Consider the following 16,361-nt stretch of genomic DNA (forward strand, 5'->3'; position numbering starts at 1 on the left):
TCCTCGCCGAACGTCCCGCTCGGTGTCCGACCCCATTAGCAGACTCACAGCACCTCGTCCATCCTCTGTCTCTCTCTCCCGCCTTCTGCCCCAAAACCCCGCGCATACAGTATCTTCAAATACACCAAAACCAGAACAACTATCCCAATTGGTTAATAGCATCCTCTTATCACACTCTAAACCAAAATAAACTGCCAGCGCAAACTTTCTCAGCGTTTAACACAACAAAGCCGCATTCCCCAGATTAACATAACAAAGACGCCATTTTAATTAGCCTCCGCAGTAACATAAAAGTCGAAACCCCCTTACACTGGTAAAGCCCTCCCCACCATTGAGGACATCGACATGGAGTGTTGTTGCAGGAAAGGAACTTCCGTTAGCAGGAAATCCAAGTCACGCTCTCTTCTCACTGCTGCCATCAGGACGAAGGTACAGGAGCCTCAGGACTCACATCACTAGGTTTAGGAACATTACCCCTCAACGGGTTATTACCCGTCAACCATCAAGCTAACTTCACTCAACTTCACTTGTCCCATCATTGAAATGTTCCCACAATCAATGGACTCACTTTCAAATATGCTTCATCTTATGTTCCCAATATTTATTGCTTATTTATTTATTTGTTATTATTTATTTTTGAATTTGCACAGTTTGTTGTATTTTGAACTTTGTAAGTTTTGTAACTGCTGATTAATTATGAGCCAAGTATATGTCTAGAGAGCAAATTCAGAGTACACATCACAGATAGATAGCAGATGAAACAATGGGATCTATTTATAGCATCACACTACCCAGCAACTGTAGTTACATCACACCCTCCCAAACTGATAGCATTACAAAGACCCCCATGCCATATTTAAGTTCACAGACACCACTGTTATTGGCCAAATCAAAGATAGTGATGAATCAGCATAGAGGAGGGAGATTGAAAATCTGGCTGAGTGGTGCCACAACAACAACCTCTCACTCGATGTCAGCAAGACCAGGGAGATGATTATTGACTTCTAAATCATTGGGATCTCTTCTGGAGAAGGTCTGACCTGTACAAAAAGGATGGGCTGCACCTGAACTGGAAAGGGACCAATATCCTGGCGGGCAGGTTTGCTAGAGCTGTTGGGGAAGGTTTAAACCAGTTTGGCGGGGGGGTGGAATCAGAATGTGAGTGCAGAGATTAGGGTAGAAGGACAAGGGCATGATGTTATGTGTTCTGAGTTGGTGAGGAAGGACAGGCAGGGGACAAAAGATAAATGTAGCCAGTTAGAGGGGTTGAGTCTATTTCAACTCTAGGAGTATTAGGAAAAAAGGGGATGAACTTAGAGCATGGATCAGTACGTGGAACGACGATGTTGTGGCCGTTACAGAAACTTGGCTGGAGGAAGGGCAGGACTGGCTGATGCAGGTACCGGGGTTTAGGTGTTTTAAAAGGAATAGGATGGGAGGTAGAAAAGGGGGGTGGGTGGGTAGCATTACTGGTCAGGGATAGTATCATGGCTATAGAAAGGGAGGACGCTGCAAAGGGAGTGCCCACTGAGTCAGTGTGGGTGGAAGTCAAAAATAGGAAGGGATCAATTACTGTGCTGGGATTAGTCTATAGTCCCCCAAATAGCCATCGGGACACCAAGGAGCAGATAAGCAGGTAGATTTTAGAATGGTGCAGGAAATATAGGGTTGTAGTTATGGGTGATTTCAACTTCCCTCATATTGACTGGCACCTCCTGACTGCAAGGGGGATAGATGGGGCTGATTTTGTCAGGTGTGTTCAAGAAGGATTCTTGACACAGTATGTGGACCGGCCGATGAGAAGAGAGGCCATACTGGATCTAGTTCTGGGTAATGAACCTGGTCAGGTGGCAGACCTCTTGGTGGGGGAGCATTTTGATGAGAGTGACCACAACTCCCTTAGCTTCAGCATAGCTATGGAAAAGGATAAAAACAGACAAAATGAGAAAGTGCTTAATGGGGGAAGGGCTAACGCTGAAGGGATGAGGCAGGAACTAGCGAGAGTAAATTGGAAACAGATGTTCAAGGGTGAAAGCATAGAAGTAATGTGGAGGAAGTTTATGGACCACTTGTGCTGGGTTCAGGATAGGTTTGTCCCACTGAGACAAGGAAAAAATGGTAGGAAAAGGGAACCGTGGCTGACGAAACACATGAGGCAACTCGTCAAGAGGAAGAAGGAAGCATATGTTAGATATAAGAAGCAGGAAGCAGGAGGGGCTCATGAGAAATACAGGGAAGCCAAGAAGGAGCTTAAGAAAGGATTTGGGAGAGCTCGAAGGGTGCATGAGAAGGCCTTGGCATGTAGGATTAAGGAGAACCCCAAGGCGTTCTATGCATGTGTGAAGAACAGAAGGATGACAAGGATGAAGGTGGGGCTGCTAAAGGATAAAGAAGGCAACATGTGCCTGGAGGCGGAGGAGGTTGGGGAGGTCCTAAATGAATACTTTGCTTCAGTATTCACAAGTGAAAAGGACCTTGATCAGGGTGAGGTTGAAACAGAACAGGCCTGTGTGCTGGACAATGTGGAGATTAAGGAAGAAGTAGTGTTGGATCTTCTTAAAAACATCAAGATTGATAAGTCCCCAGGGCCAGACGTGATATACCCCAGGTTGCTGTGGGAAGTGAGAGAAGAGATCACTGAAGCAGCAGCTATGATCTTTAAATCCTCTTTGGCTGCAGGGGAGCTGCCGGAGGATTGGAGAATGGCAAATGCAGTTCTCTTGTTTAAAAAAGGTAATAGGGAGAATCCTGGCAACTATAGACCGGTGAGTCTTACGTCAGTGGTCTGCAAACTAATGGAAAGGATTCTTAAGGACAGGATCTACGAGCACTTGGAGAAGTACAGTCTACTCAAGGATAGTCTTCATAGCTTTGTAAAGGGAAGGTTGTGCCTCACGAGCCTAATTGAGTTTTTTGAAGAGGTAACGAAAGAAATTGATAAGGGAAGGGCGGTAGATGTGGTCTACATGGATTTTAGCAAGGCATTTGACAAGGTCCCCCACGAGAGACAGCCAGAAAGTCATGAGGCATGGGATCAGTGGAACCTTGGCTGTTTGGATAAAAAATTGGATTACAGGGAGAAAGCAGAGAGTAGTAGTGGAAGGAAAGTATTCTGCCTGGAGGTCGGTGACTCGTGGAGTGCCATAAGGATCTGTCCTAGGACCCCTGCTCTTTGTGATTTTTATGAATGACCTGGATGAAGAGGCGGAAGGATGGGTGAGTAAGTTTGCGGATGACACGAAGGTTGGAGGAGTTGTGGTTGGAGCTGTAGGTTGTCAAAGGTTACAAGAGGACATAGGCAGGATGCAGAGTTGGGCAGAAAAGTGGCAGATGGAGTTCAATCCGGATAAGTGTTAGGTGATGCATTTTGGAAGGACAAACCAGAAGGTTGAGTACAGGGTTAATGGTTAGTTACTTAAGGGTGTGGATGAACAGAGGGACCTTGGGGTTCAAATCCCTCAAGGTCGCTGCACAGGTTGATAGGATAGTTAAGAAGGCTTATTGGATGCTAGGCTTCATTAATAGGGGGATTGAGTTCAAGAGTAGAGAGGTCATGTTGCAACTCTACAAATGTCTGGTGAGACCACACTTAGAGTATTGTGTTCAGTTCTGGTCACCTCATTATCGGAAGGATGTGGAAGCTATGGAGAGGGTGCAGAGGAGATTTACCAGGATGTTGCCTGGATTGGAAGACAAGTCCTATGAGGCAAGGTTAGCAGAGCTGGGACTTTTCTCTTTGGAGCGTAGAAGGATGAGAGGGGACTTGATAGAGGTCTACAAGATTATGAGAGGCATAGATAGGGTGGATAGCCAGTACCTGTTTCCCAGGGCACGAATAGCAAACACCAGAGGGCATATGTACAAAGTTAGGGTGGGGGGGGGGAGCTTAGGGGAGACATCAGGGGTATGTTTTTTACACAGAGGGTGTGGGTGCCTGGAATGACTTGCCAGGGATGGTGGTGGAGGCTCAAACATTAGGGGTATTTAAGAGCCTCTTGGACAGGCACGTGGATGAAAAAAAATAGAAGGTTACGGGGTAGTGTGGGTTTAGTACTTTTTTTTAAGGAATATATGGGTCAGCACAACATTGAGGCCGAAGGGCTTGTACTGCGCTGTAGTATTCTAGTGTCGTCTGAAACTGTGACAAATTTCTATAGATGTGTGGTTGCATCACATCCTGGTACAGAAACCACAAAGCCCTTGTACAGAAAAGCTAACCATGATCCAGTTCATCATGGTTAAAGCCCTCCCCACCGCTGAGCAAATTTCTGCAGAGAACTGTCAGAGGAAAGCAGCATCCACCATCACGGATTCCACCATTCATGCCATGTCCTTTTCTCTTCCATCATCAGGAAGAAGTCAGAGGTGCCTCAAGACGCGCACCACCAGGTTCAGGAACAGTTATTACCCCTCAACCATTGGGCTCTTGAACCAGAAGGGGTAACTTCACTTGCCTCATCACTGAAATATTCTCACAAACTACCGGCTCACTTCCAATGACTCCTCATCTCATGTTCTCGGTATCCATTGTATGTGGAATCCTTTGGAAGTAGTGATCATAATATGTTTGAGTTCAGTTTCAAATCTGAAAAGGAGAAGCTGGTATCAGGTGTATCGATATTTCAGTGGAACAAAGGAAATTAGATTAGATTATGAGAGCACTCAGTCCTCTTTTATCGTCATTTAGAAATGCATACATGCATTAAGAAATAATGCAATGTTTCTCTGGGGTGATATCACAGAAAACAGGGCAAACTAAAGACTAACACTGACAGAACCACATAATTATAACATATAGTTACAGCAGCACAGAGCAATAGCATAATTTGATGAAGAACAAACCATGGGCACAGTAAAAAAAGTCTCAAAGTCCCGAGTCGATCGACTCCGAGTCCCCGATAGCAGGTGGCAAAAGGGAGAAACTCCCTGCCACAAACCTCCAGGCACCGTCAACTTGCTGATGCCTTGGAAGCAGCCGACCACAGCCAACACTGAGTCCGTCCGTCTGAAAACTTAGAGCCTCCAACCGGCCCCTCCGATACAGCCTCCCGAGCGCCATCCTCTGCCGAGCGCCTTCGACCTCGCCCCGGCCGCTGAAACAAGCAAAGCCAAGGATTCAGGGCCTTCTGCTCCCGAGATTCCGGTTACCACACAGTAGCAGCGGCAGCAAAGCGGGCATTTCAAAAGTTTTCCAGATGTTCCTCCATACTCTCACGTCCATCTCCTTCAAATCAGAATTATGCACGGTCCCCTACTTGACAGATTACTGACATCATTCACCGGAGAGGCCATACAGAGGTATGAGAGAGGAACTGGCCCAGGTCAATTGAAAAAGTAAGCTAGATGGAGGGAAGGTATTGCAGAATTGGATGAAATTCCTACAAGAAATGAGGAAAGTGAGGGAAAAATATATTCCAAGAAAAAAGAAAATCATGAATGGAAAAATGGAACAAATGTGGCTAACGAGAGAGGTTAAGGCTAAAATAAAAGCAAAAGAGACGGTATACAAGGAAGCAAAAACTAGTGGGAAAACTGAGGACTGGACAACTTTTAAAAACTTACAGAAGGAAACTAAGAAAGTCATTAGGAAAGAAAAGATGAATTATGAATGGAAGTTGGGAATTAACAAAAAAGGATACTAAGAGTTTTTTTAAATATATGAAGAGTAAAAGAGTGACACGGGTAGATATAGGACTGATTGATATAGGAGATTGTGGAGGCATTAGAAATGATCTTCCAGGAATCAATAGACTTTGGCATGGTTCTGGAGGACTGGAAGGTCGCAAATGTAGCTCCATTGTTTAAGAAAGGAGGGAGGCAGCAAAAAGAAAATTACAGACCTATTAGTCTGACATCGGTAGTCGGAAAGTTATTGGAGTTGATCCTCAAGGACGAGGTTATGAGATACCTCGAGGTGAATGACAAGATAGGCCGAAGCCAGCTTGGTTTCATGAAGGGAAGATCCTGCCTCACCAACCTATTGGAATTTTTTGAGGTAATCTCAAATAAGATTGACAAGGGAGAGGCTGTGGATGTTGTGTATTTGGATTTTCAAAAGGCCATCAACATAAGAGGCTGCTTAATAAAATGAGAGCCCATGGAATTACAGGAAAGATATTGGAATAGGTGGAGCATTGGCTGATAGGCAGAAAGCAAAGGGTGGGAATGAAGGGATCCTATTCTGATTGGTTGCCGGTTACTAGTGGTGTTCCGCGGGGGTCGGTGTTGGGGCCGTTTCTTTTTACAATGTATATCGATGATTTAGATTATGGATTAAATGGTTTTGTGGCTAAGTTTGCCGATATCACTAAGATAGGTGGAGGAGCAGGAAGTGTTGAAGAAACGGAAAGGTTGCAGAGAGATTTGGTCAGTTTAGGAGAGTGCGTAAAGAAATGGCAGATGAGATACAATGTTGAGAAATGTATGGTTGTACATTTTGGAAGAAGGAATAATCGGGCAGATTATTATTTAGATGGGGAGAAAATTCAAAATTCGGAAGTGCAAAGGGACTTGGGGGTCCTCGTGCAGGATACCCTAAAGGTTAACCACCAAGTTGGATAGGCGGTAAGGAAAGTGAATGCTATGTTGGCATTCATTTCAAGAGGAGTAGTGTATAAGAGTAAGGAGGTGTTGATGAGGCTCTATGGGGCACTGGTGAGACCTCATTGGGAATACTGTGTGCAGTTTTGGGCCCCCTATCTTAGAAGGGATGTACTGATGTTGGAGAGAGTTCAGAGAAGATTTACGAGAATGATTCCTGGAATGCAGGGGCGAACATATGAGGGGTGTTTGTCGGCTCTTGGACTGTATTCATTAAAGTATAGAAGAATGAGAGGGGATCTCATAGAAACATTTTGAATGTTAAAAGGGCTGGACAGAGTAGATGTGGAAAGGCTGCTTCCCTTGGTGGGTGAGTCCAGGACAAGAGGCCACAGTGGCAGCGAAACAGGCATTTCAGAAGTTTCTCCAGATGTTCCTCCGTGCTCTCACGTCTGTCTCCATCAAATCAGGATTGTGCACGGCACCCTACTTGACAGATAACAGATATCATTTCACCGGAGTGGCCGCTGCACGCTGCATCACGCTGCCATCTTCTCCTCCCTGATATCAGGACACCTGGCTAATGTCTGTGGAAATACAGCTCAGATCGCTTTGCAACTTCCATAAACTACCCATAATAGTTGGTAATTGGTTTATCATTGTCACATACATTGAGATGGAGTGAGAATCTTCCATTTCTGCATTCTAGATGAACAGATTACTCTACACAGAAGTACTGATAGGAAAAAAGGCAATAAATGAATGCAGAACATATTGGTACAGGAAGTGCAGTGCAGATGGACAAACAAGGTGCAGAGGCAACAACGAAGTAGACCGTGAGATTGTGTTTGCCTTAATCATTCAAGTGCTCTGTTCACAAGTCTGAATACAGCAGGTTAAAATCTATACGTGATACCAGAGGTGTGCATACCCGAGTGTTTCTGTCTTCTGCTGGAAGAGAGTTTGGAGATGAGAGAAAGGCCAGATTGGGAATGGTGTGTGATTATAAGACCAAAAGACACGGTAGCAGAATTAGGCCATTCAGCCCATTGAGCCTGCTCTGCCATTGCATCATGAGTGATTTATTTTCCCTCTCTACACCATTCTCTTGTCTTGAGGGCCGTAGTAATGGAAAAAAAATCAACCTGTTGTTAAGTATACCAAATGGCCGCCACAGCCACCTGTGGCATTAAATTTCACACATTCACCACCAAAACCACTAAAGAAATTCCTCCTCATACCCGTTCTAAAGAGACATCCTTTTACTCTGAGGTTGTGCCCTCGGGTCTGAGTCTCTCCCCTATTAGGAACATTAGGTTAGAGTTCAAGTTTATTGTCGTCTGACTGTACATAGATACAAAAACGAAACAATGCTCCTGTAGTCAATGGTGCACCCACAAAACATACAACACACAGCACATCAATCAAAATATTACCATAAATAAGTTAATAAATTAGAAATCAAAATGCATGCAGCACAGGTAAAGAGTAAACAGTAGAATATACAGTAAACCACACACTGACCCTGGTGATGAGACCTCAGTGGTGTCAGGGTATTCATTAGTTTCACAGTCTGAGGGAAGAAGCTGTTCCCCAGTCTGGCATCCTAGAACTGATGCTTCTGTACCTCCTTCCAGATGATAGTGGGTCAAAGAGATTGTGGGACAGGTGGGGATTCTCCACTATACTTTGTCTGAAACATTTCCGATAACTGTCACAGATGGTGGGGGAGACCCTGGTTGTCCTCTTGTCCATCCGTGTTAGCTGCCCTCGGTGGACCGTTGCTGTCTGATGCTTTGCAGCCTTTGTACCACAGAACGATGCAGCCAGACAGGAACTCTCAACGCAAGTCTCAAATACTGTCACAGGTTTGTTAAAACAGGGTGTGATCAGGCATGCAACATCTGGGTTTGCAGTCCTGCCTGGCCAGGGAAGAAACCGGACGGCAGCCGGAGGAGGACACTGATTATCGCCAGTTAAGAAACACGCCCCTCCATTAACTGCAGCTGCCTCGGACATGTCACAGGAGACAAGAAATAGTATGCGGTCATAGATCAGGGCAATGCACTCTTTTCCATTCCCCTGTCACCAGTCACAGGACCAACATGGGGAGGTAGACAGTACACTTCAACCAAATTGCCTCGGCTGTATATGCATCACTCTGTCCTAGGGTTCTGGTCCCGTATCCTGGCTGGTGCAGCAGAATAATACAGACCCTTTGCAATACAACTACCAGCCTGCTATTGGGTGTTGGTGGAGACGAAGGCCTTAACCAAAAGGAAGAAGCAAAGTCACTCTGACAGCCGACCTCCGTATTCTGATGTGGGTGCTCTCGGAGAGCCCCACCACCAGGGTGGGGAGGGCTCAGCAAGCCTCTAGGGTGAAAGGGAAGTGGTACATTGCAGGACAGGCAAATAATGGCTGGGAAGGAGTCAGCAAATTACAGGAAAGTGTAGCCCACGTACCTGTGGATAGGAACTGTGCTGAAACTGCGGACCTCCTCCACAGGGCGACTCCATCTCCTGTTGCTTGGGGTGTACCGTATGGACAGTTGTCCGAAACAGACAAACGCCACCCCGGTTTACGGACGGCTCCAGTCGCCGGAGAGCCGGTGTCCAGGGTGGGGAGCTGTCTCGCTGAACCCAGTCACAGGTGCAGTTCTGCAGCAGCAGGGGAAGGCGGTTCCAGCCAGCCGGCTGGACTGGTGGCTGTCACCTTCCCGGTGCAGCATGAACCGAGTCGGCTGCACAAATACAGACTCACGGGCAGTGCGAATGGAATGGCTGTGGGGGTGACAGGGAGGTAGCAATGAAGCTGACAGAAACAGGGATAGTCCCTGCGGGGGCAGGCAGTAACTCTCTGTGAATAGATCTGAGAATTGCCACATAACATGGCTAGTCATTTGGGACTGCATAGCAATCAAATGGGCGAAATATTGAGGTATACGACTACCTGTAGACATGACTAAAGAAGTCCATGGGAGGTCAAGTCTAACCATTCTTAGAGAGTTTTTCGAGGAAGTTACCAGGAAAGTTGATGAAGGCAAGGCAGTGGATATTGTGTACATGGCTTTGGCAAGGTATTTGACAAGGTTCCACATAGGAGGTTGGTCAAGAAGGTTAAGTTGCTCGGCATTCAAGATGAGCAGCAAATTGGATTGGATGTTAGCTTTGCAGAGGACACCAGAAATCAGTAGGTGGTTGCCTCTCTGACTGAGGGCCTGTGACTAGTGGAGTGCGCGCAGGGATTGATGCTAGGTCCGTTGTTGTTTGTCATTTATATCAGCTATTCCGATAAAAATGTGGTTAACTGGATCAGCAAATTTGTGGATTACACCAAGATTGGGGATGCTGTGCACAGCGAGGAAGGTGATAATGGTTTTCAGTGGGATCTGGAGCAGCTGGAAAAATGGGCTGAAAAATGGCAGATGAAATTTAATGCAGACAAGTGCGAGATTTTGCAGTTCGGTAGGACCAACCGGGGTAGGTCTTACACAGCGAACGGTAGGACACTGAGGAGTGTGGAACACTCCGTGAATTCAGGTCAATAATTCAGTGAAAGTGGTGTCACAGGTAGATAATGTCATAAAGAAAACTTTTGGCACACTGCTCATAAATCATAGTATTGAGTGCAGGAGATGGGATGTTATGTTGAAGTTGTACAGGACATTGGGGAGGCCTCATTTGGAGTAAAGTGTGCAGTTTTGGTCACTTGCCTACAGACAACATGTAAGTAAGGTTGAAGGAGCACAGAGAAAATTTACAAAGATGTTGTCAGGTCTGGAAGACCTGAGTTATACGAAAAGATTGAATAACTCAGGACTTTATTCCTTGGAATGTAGATGATTGAGAGGAGATTTGATAGAGGCAAACAAAATTATGAGGGAGAGAGATAGGGTAAATACAAGCAGGCATTTTCCACTGAGTTCGGGTGGGACTACAATCAGAGGTTAAAAATGAAATGTGAAAAGTTTAAGGGGAACATGAGGGGAAACTTCTTCACTTAGAGGATCATGAGAGTGTGGAACGAGTAGCCAGCACAACTGGCCCATGCAAGCTCGATTTCAACGTTTAAGGGAAGGTTGGATAGGTACATGGATGGTAGGGGTATGGAGGGCTCTGGTCCTGGTGCAGGTCAATGGGAATAGACAATTAAAATGGTTTGGCACAGAGTAGATGGGCTGAAAGGTCTGCTTCTGTGCTGTACTCTTCCATGACTCTGTGACTCCAAGTTGTTACTGCATGTGATACTTGTCAGTGGGTTAAAAGGAGAGCACCCTCTGAGAAGCCGACTCTCCTAGTTAAAAGGGTGGGGTGGGGGGTGGGGGAGGCTGGTCCGGCTCAAGAACAGCAGACTGATTACATTGGACCTCTGCCACAGCAGCAATGCTATCAATTCTGCTTGTCACCCATTCAGGTCTATCGTCAATGGACATTCCTTATCCAAAAGTTGACAAAGATCACACACAGAAGTTAGTCAGTTATTAATGGGACCCTCACGTGATGGAATCAGTTAATGGGTCTCATTTCTTGGAAGAAGCTGTGAAAGACTGGGCTGCCAAGAACGGCATTCATTGGTGTATCAAGTACCCTGTTACCCCCAAGTATCAGGGCTGGTCAAAACAACGAGTGATCTTTTAAAACAACAGATTTGTTTATTGTCACCATCACACCTTACGGGGATGGTGACTGTGTTATCCCTAACCTTGTACAATCTAAACAACAGACCATTACCGCAAGGATTGCCAATGACCAGGATGATCCAGAATCGGAGGAGGAAATGGGTACTGAAGAAAGGGCTCCCACTATGGGAGGGAAAGTATGAGTGCACCTTCCAAATTCTGTGGTTTGCAAGAGGGAGATTGTAGAAAATGGAGACGGTAACACTTACTGCGTATCAATCAGTACAAGGGCAAGATTGATGTGTGTAAACAGGGAGAAAATGACCAAACGAGAATGATTTAAATTTCTGTAAGATTGATAATAACAAGCACTTTGTTTTCTTCCAGGTGAAATAACAGCACTGGAATTAGACCTGTCACAGCATGGACTTTACCCTGAAGAGGGATTATTGTCTGGACATACGGGAGACTAGTTACAGAGGAAGAAGACAGCTCTCGATAAAAGACTTACACATTGGTGAACTATAAGCACAGTGAATTGTGATCCAGTTTGCATTAGTCAAAATAAAGAATAGATCTGGGGAATAACTAGGGGATGTAAAATAATCATAATATTACTTGCGCTCATAGTGTAGTTTATTTTAGCTGTTGCTTATTTAGAATTCGTATTATAATCCAACTTCTTAAATAATTACCTTATTCTATTTCTAGTTAACCTGTATTTACCATAATGTTTGTATAATTTTTGCAGGCAAGAGTGAGGTGTTGCACTTTGGTAGGACCTTCCCGGTAGGTCTTACACAGTGAACGGTTAAGGTACAGAGGAGTGGGATCTGGGAATACAGGTTCATAACTCATTGAAAGTGCCATCACAGGTAGATAGGGTCATAAAGAAATCTTTTGGCACAATGGCCTTCATAAATCAAAGTACTGAATACAGGCCTAATTTTGACAATTGTATGCAGATTGGTCACCTGCTGCATTCAAGAACACTTGGGGGCAAGTTCAGCAGGAAATTACAGTGGAGTAAAGGGAACTACAGAGCATGGGAGAGGAGTTGGCAGGAATTCATTGGAATACAACACTGGCAGGGATGATGGCAAAGCAGCAATGGCTTGAATTTCTGTAAGCAACTCATAAGCCATAGGATATATACATCCCAAAGAGGAAGAAGTATTCTAAAGGCAAGATGACACAAACCATGGCTAACAAGAGAAATCAAAGCCAACATAAAAGCAAAAGAGAGGGCATATAATAGAGCAAAAATTAGTGGGAAGTTAGGGGATTGGGAAGCTATTAAAAACCATCAGAACGTAACTAAAATGTTATTAAGAAGGTAAAGATGATCACAAAAGTAAGCTGGCCAATAATATTAAAGAGGATATTAGATATTTCTTCAGATACATAAAGTGTAAAAAAGAGTTGAGAGTGGATATCGGTCTGCTGGAAAACGATGCTGGAGAGGTAGAAATGGGGGGCAAGGAAATGGTGGACGAACATGAATAACTACTTTACATCAGTCTTCACTGTGGAAGACACTAGCAGTCTGGTGGAAGTTCCAGTTGTCAGGGTCACAAAATGTGTGAAGTTACCATTTATAGAGAGAAGGTTCTTGGAAAACTGGAAGGTCTGAAAGTAGGTGATTCATCTGGACCAGATGGCGTACACCCCAGGGTTTTGAAAGAGAGGGCTGAAGAGATTGTGAAGGCATTTGTAATATTCTTTCAAAAATTACTAGATTCTGGAATGGTTCCAGAGGAATGGAAGATTGCAAATGTCACTCCACCCCTCAAAAAGGAAGAGAGGCAGAAGAAAGGAAACAATAGGCCAATTAGTTTGACCTCAGTGGTTGGGAATATGTTGGAGACGATTATTAAGGATGAGGTCTTGGGGTACTTGGTAGCTCATGATAAAATAGACTGTAGTGAGCATGGTTTCCACAAGGGGAAATCTTGCCTGACAAATCTGTTGGAGTTCTTGAAAAAATAACAAGCAGGGTAGACAAAGGAGCATTAGTTGATGTTGTGTAGTTGGATTTTCAAAAGGCCTTTGACAAGGTGCCACACATGAGGCTGCTTAACAAGCTATGGTCCCATGGTATCACAGGAAATATTCTAGCATGGATAAAGCAGTGGCTGATTGGCAGGCAGCAAAGAGTGGTAGGCTGATGTTGGATAGCGGTATTCCACAGGGATCTGCGATGGGATTAATTGTTTTATGTTACATGTCAATGATTTGGATGCTGAAATTGATGGCTTTGTTGCAAAGTCTGCAAACAATATGAAGATAGGTGAAGGGGCAGGTAGTTTTGAGGAAGTAGAGAGGCCACGGAAGGACTTAGACTGATTAGGAGAATGGGCAAAGAAGCGGCAGATGGAATACCGTGTCAGGAAGTGAATGGTCATGCACTTTGGTAGAAGAAATGAAAGGGTTGACTATTTTCTAAATGGACAGAAAATACAAAAATAAACTGAGGCACAAAGGGACTTGTGCAGGATTCCCGCAAGATTAATTTACAGATATAGTCTGTGGTGAGGAAGGCAAATGTGACATTAGCATTCATTTCAAGAGGACTAGTGAGGGGATCCAGCAGTGCCCCTATTAACTGATTGAAGAGAGACCGAGAGAGACATTTATCATTGATGGTTTGTTTGGAAAGGAGAGAGAGACAGTTATTTACCACCGATATGTTGCTTTTGGAAAAGAGAGAGAGAGACGAAGATTGACAGTTGGATTGTCACTTTAAGGCATTGGAAGTAACCTTGGATTTTTACTGAGTTTGGAGTTGGAGACAGCACCGAGCAGCTCGAAGGTTGCTATGGTGACCAAAGGCAGATTGTTGATGTTACTTTCAAGGACAGGTTGCCTGCTTGCACTCCTTTACAGACAAAGGAGTGAGGGACTATTTGAATGACAGGTGATGCTCAGCCTGGTGAGATAAATAGGAGGTCAGATGGTACAGACCTCAGACACATGATCTGGACACTGAATGAGCATTGTTGTGCCTGCAGAGAAAGTGGGTTTTGGAGGATCGATCAGGCGGATCGATCCAAATTGCTATTCCAACGGTGAAGAAGGGGTTGACTGGTGGGGAGTTGTCTATGTGTCCACCCTTGCCAGGGTGATAGCTCCACCACAGAAGACCAGTCCCCCTGGTTAAAGTCACAGTCGGTGACTTGTAAAGGATTTCGGAGGACGACGAGAAGATCGACGCCATCAGCTCACCTGAAGACTCAACTCACTCTCTCTCTCTCTCCATCACTACTCAACTAAATACCACGAACTGAACTGAACTGAACTGAACTTTACTCAACATCGTAAGACTGTATCTTTTTACCCCTAGACTTAAAGAAGCTTGGTTTTTTCATACATATATATTCCACACTTACTTTTATATATAATCATTGCTAACTTGTTTGATTTCTCTACATTTATATTACTGTATTGTGTAGTTACTAATAAATATTATTAGTTGTTAGCAATACGAGACTCCAGAGTGTTTCCATCTCTGCTGGTTTCTTAACCCTCGTCACGGGGTACGTGACAGGCTAAGGTCTTGAAGCTTGTTGATTAGTTTTCAGGGGATGATAGTATTAAACTCCAGTGTATAATCAGTAAAGAGCATCCTGATGTCTGTCTTTGCTGTCCAGATGTTCCAGGGTTGAGTGAAGAGCCAATGATATGGCATCTACCCTGGACCTGTTGTGCCAATTGGCAATCTGGAGTCGATCCAAGTTGCTTCTCAGGCAAGAGCTGATATGTATCATCACCAGCCTCTCCAAGCACTTCTTCGCTGTGGATGTAAATGCCACTGGACAATAGACATTGAGCCAGGTTACCATGTTCTTCCGAGGCATCGATATAATTGAAGCCTGCTTGAAGCAGGTGGGCACTTCAGACTGCCAAAGTGAGAGGTTAAAGTTATCAGTGAGCAATCCATCCAGCTGACCAGCACAGTTCTTTAGTACTCAGCTGGGTACTTCATCTAGGCCAGAAGCTTTCTGTGGATTGAAGGATACTGTCACATCAGCCTCAGAGACTGAAAACACAGGGTCATCGGGAGGCTCCGGGCGTTCCTAAAGGTTCTCCATGTTTTGATGAACAAGGCGACCATGAAGGTATTGAGTTCCTCTGGAAGCGAAGCCCTGTTGTCAAAGTTCAGGGTTCATTTTATTGTCAAAGCATGTATTTACAATACAACTGATATTTGTCTTCCCCATAAAGCCATGAAATACAGATGGAAAAGTAAAAGTAACAAAACTCACAGAGCCCAGAATCCCTAATCCTGCCCTACAGAAAAAACGTAGGCAAAAGTGTCAAATCTCCCCGCAGAAAAAGAACAGCGACAATAACAATCCCTGACTTCCTCCTCAGAAATAAACAGCTAAAATACAAACCCTGACTCCCTCCCTGCAGAAAAAACAGCAATAACAATCCCGACACCCTCCCACACAGAAAAACCAGTAAAAATAACAATCCCTGACTGCCTCCCTCTCAGAAAAAAAACAGCAACAATAACAATCCCCCCAAAGGCAAAAACAGCTACGATCCCTGACCCCTCCCCATTGAAAAATCAGCAATACAATCACCGACCCCCATCCCTGCAGGAAAAATCAATACCATCCCTGACCCCTCTTCCGCATCAAAAAACAATACAATCCCCACAGAAAAATCAGCAATCCAATCTCCAACCCCCAGCCCAGCAGAAAAATCAGCAAAACCATCCCTGACCCCTCCCCCACATCAAAAAACAACAATACATTCAATGGCCCCCTGCCCTGCAGAAAAAATAACAATATGATCCCTGTCCCCTCCACCGCAGTAAAAACAAGACAATCTCTGACCCCCCACAGAAAAAAAGCTACAATTACAATCCCAAACCTCCTCCCCTGCTGAAAAAAACAATACAATCCCTGACCCCCTCCCCCACAGAAAAAAAGCAGCTACAATACGATCTCTGACCCCCTCCCAGCAGGAAAAACAGCTACAATAACAATCTCCGACCCTCTCCCCCACAGTAAAAATAACAATCACCGACACCCTCTCCCACAGAGAAAAACAGGAACAATACAATCACTGACCCCTTCTCCCACAGAATAAAACAGTGACAATAACAACCCCTGACACCCTCCCTGCAGAATAAAGTAGCAACAATACAATCTCTGACATCCTCCCAACAGAAAAAAACAGCAAAAATACA

The 16,361-nt window shown here is 44.7% G+C and overlaps 1 protein-coding gene across 4 annotated transcripts in view; it reads left to right on the top strand.

The window, feature by feature from the left end:
* The window catches only part of LOC140198130 (uncharacterized), an 80,190-nt gene extending 65,585 nt beyond the window's left edge, over positions 1-14,605 (top strand). For 2 of the 4 annotated variants that reach the window (XM_072259077.1, XM_072259078.1), the window contains one exon: positions 14,173-14,605. In XM_072259077.1, coding sequence (XP_072115178.1) covers positions 14,173-14,321 — 149 coding nt within the window. In that variant the 3' untranslated portion in view covers positions 14,322-14,605. Of the gene's footprint in view, positions 1-11,548 lie in introns of all 4 variants that reach the window. The other 2 variants (XM_072259080.1, XM_072259079.1) reach the window with 2 other exon arrangements.
* The last annotated feature ends 1,756 nt before the right edge of the window (positions 14,606-16,361 follow it).

This window comes from Mobula birostris, chromosome 5, assembly GCF_030028105.1.
Source record: "Mobula birostris isolate sMobBir1 chromosome 5, sMobBir1.hap1, whole genome shotgun sequence".
Taxonomy (NCBI): Eukaryota; Metazoa; Chordata; class Chondrichthyes; order Myliobatiformes; family Myliobatidae; genus Mobula; species Mobula birostris.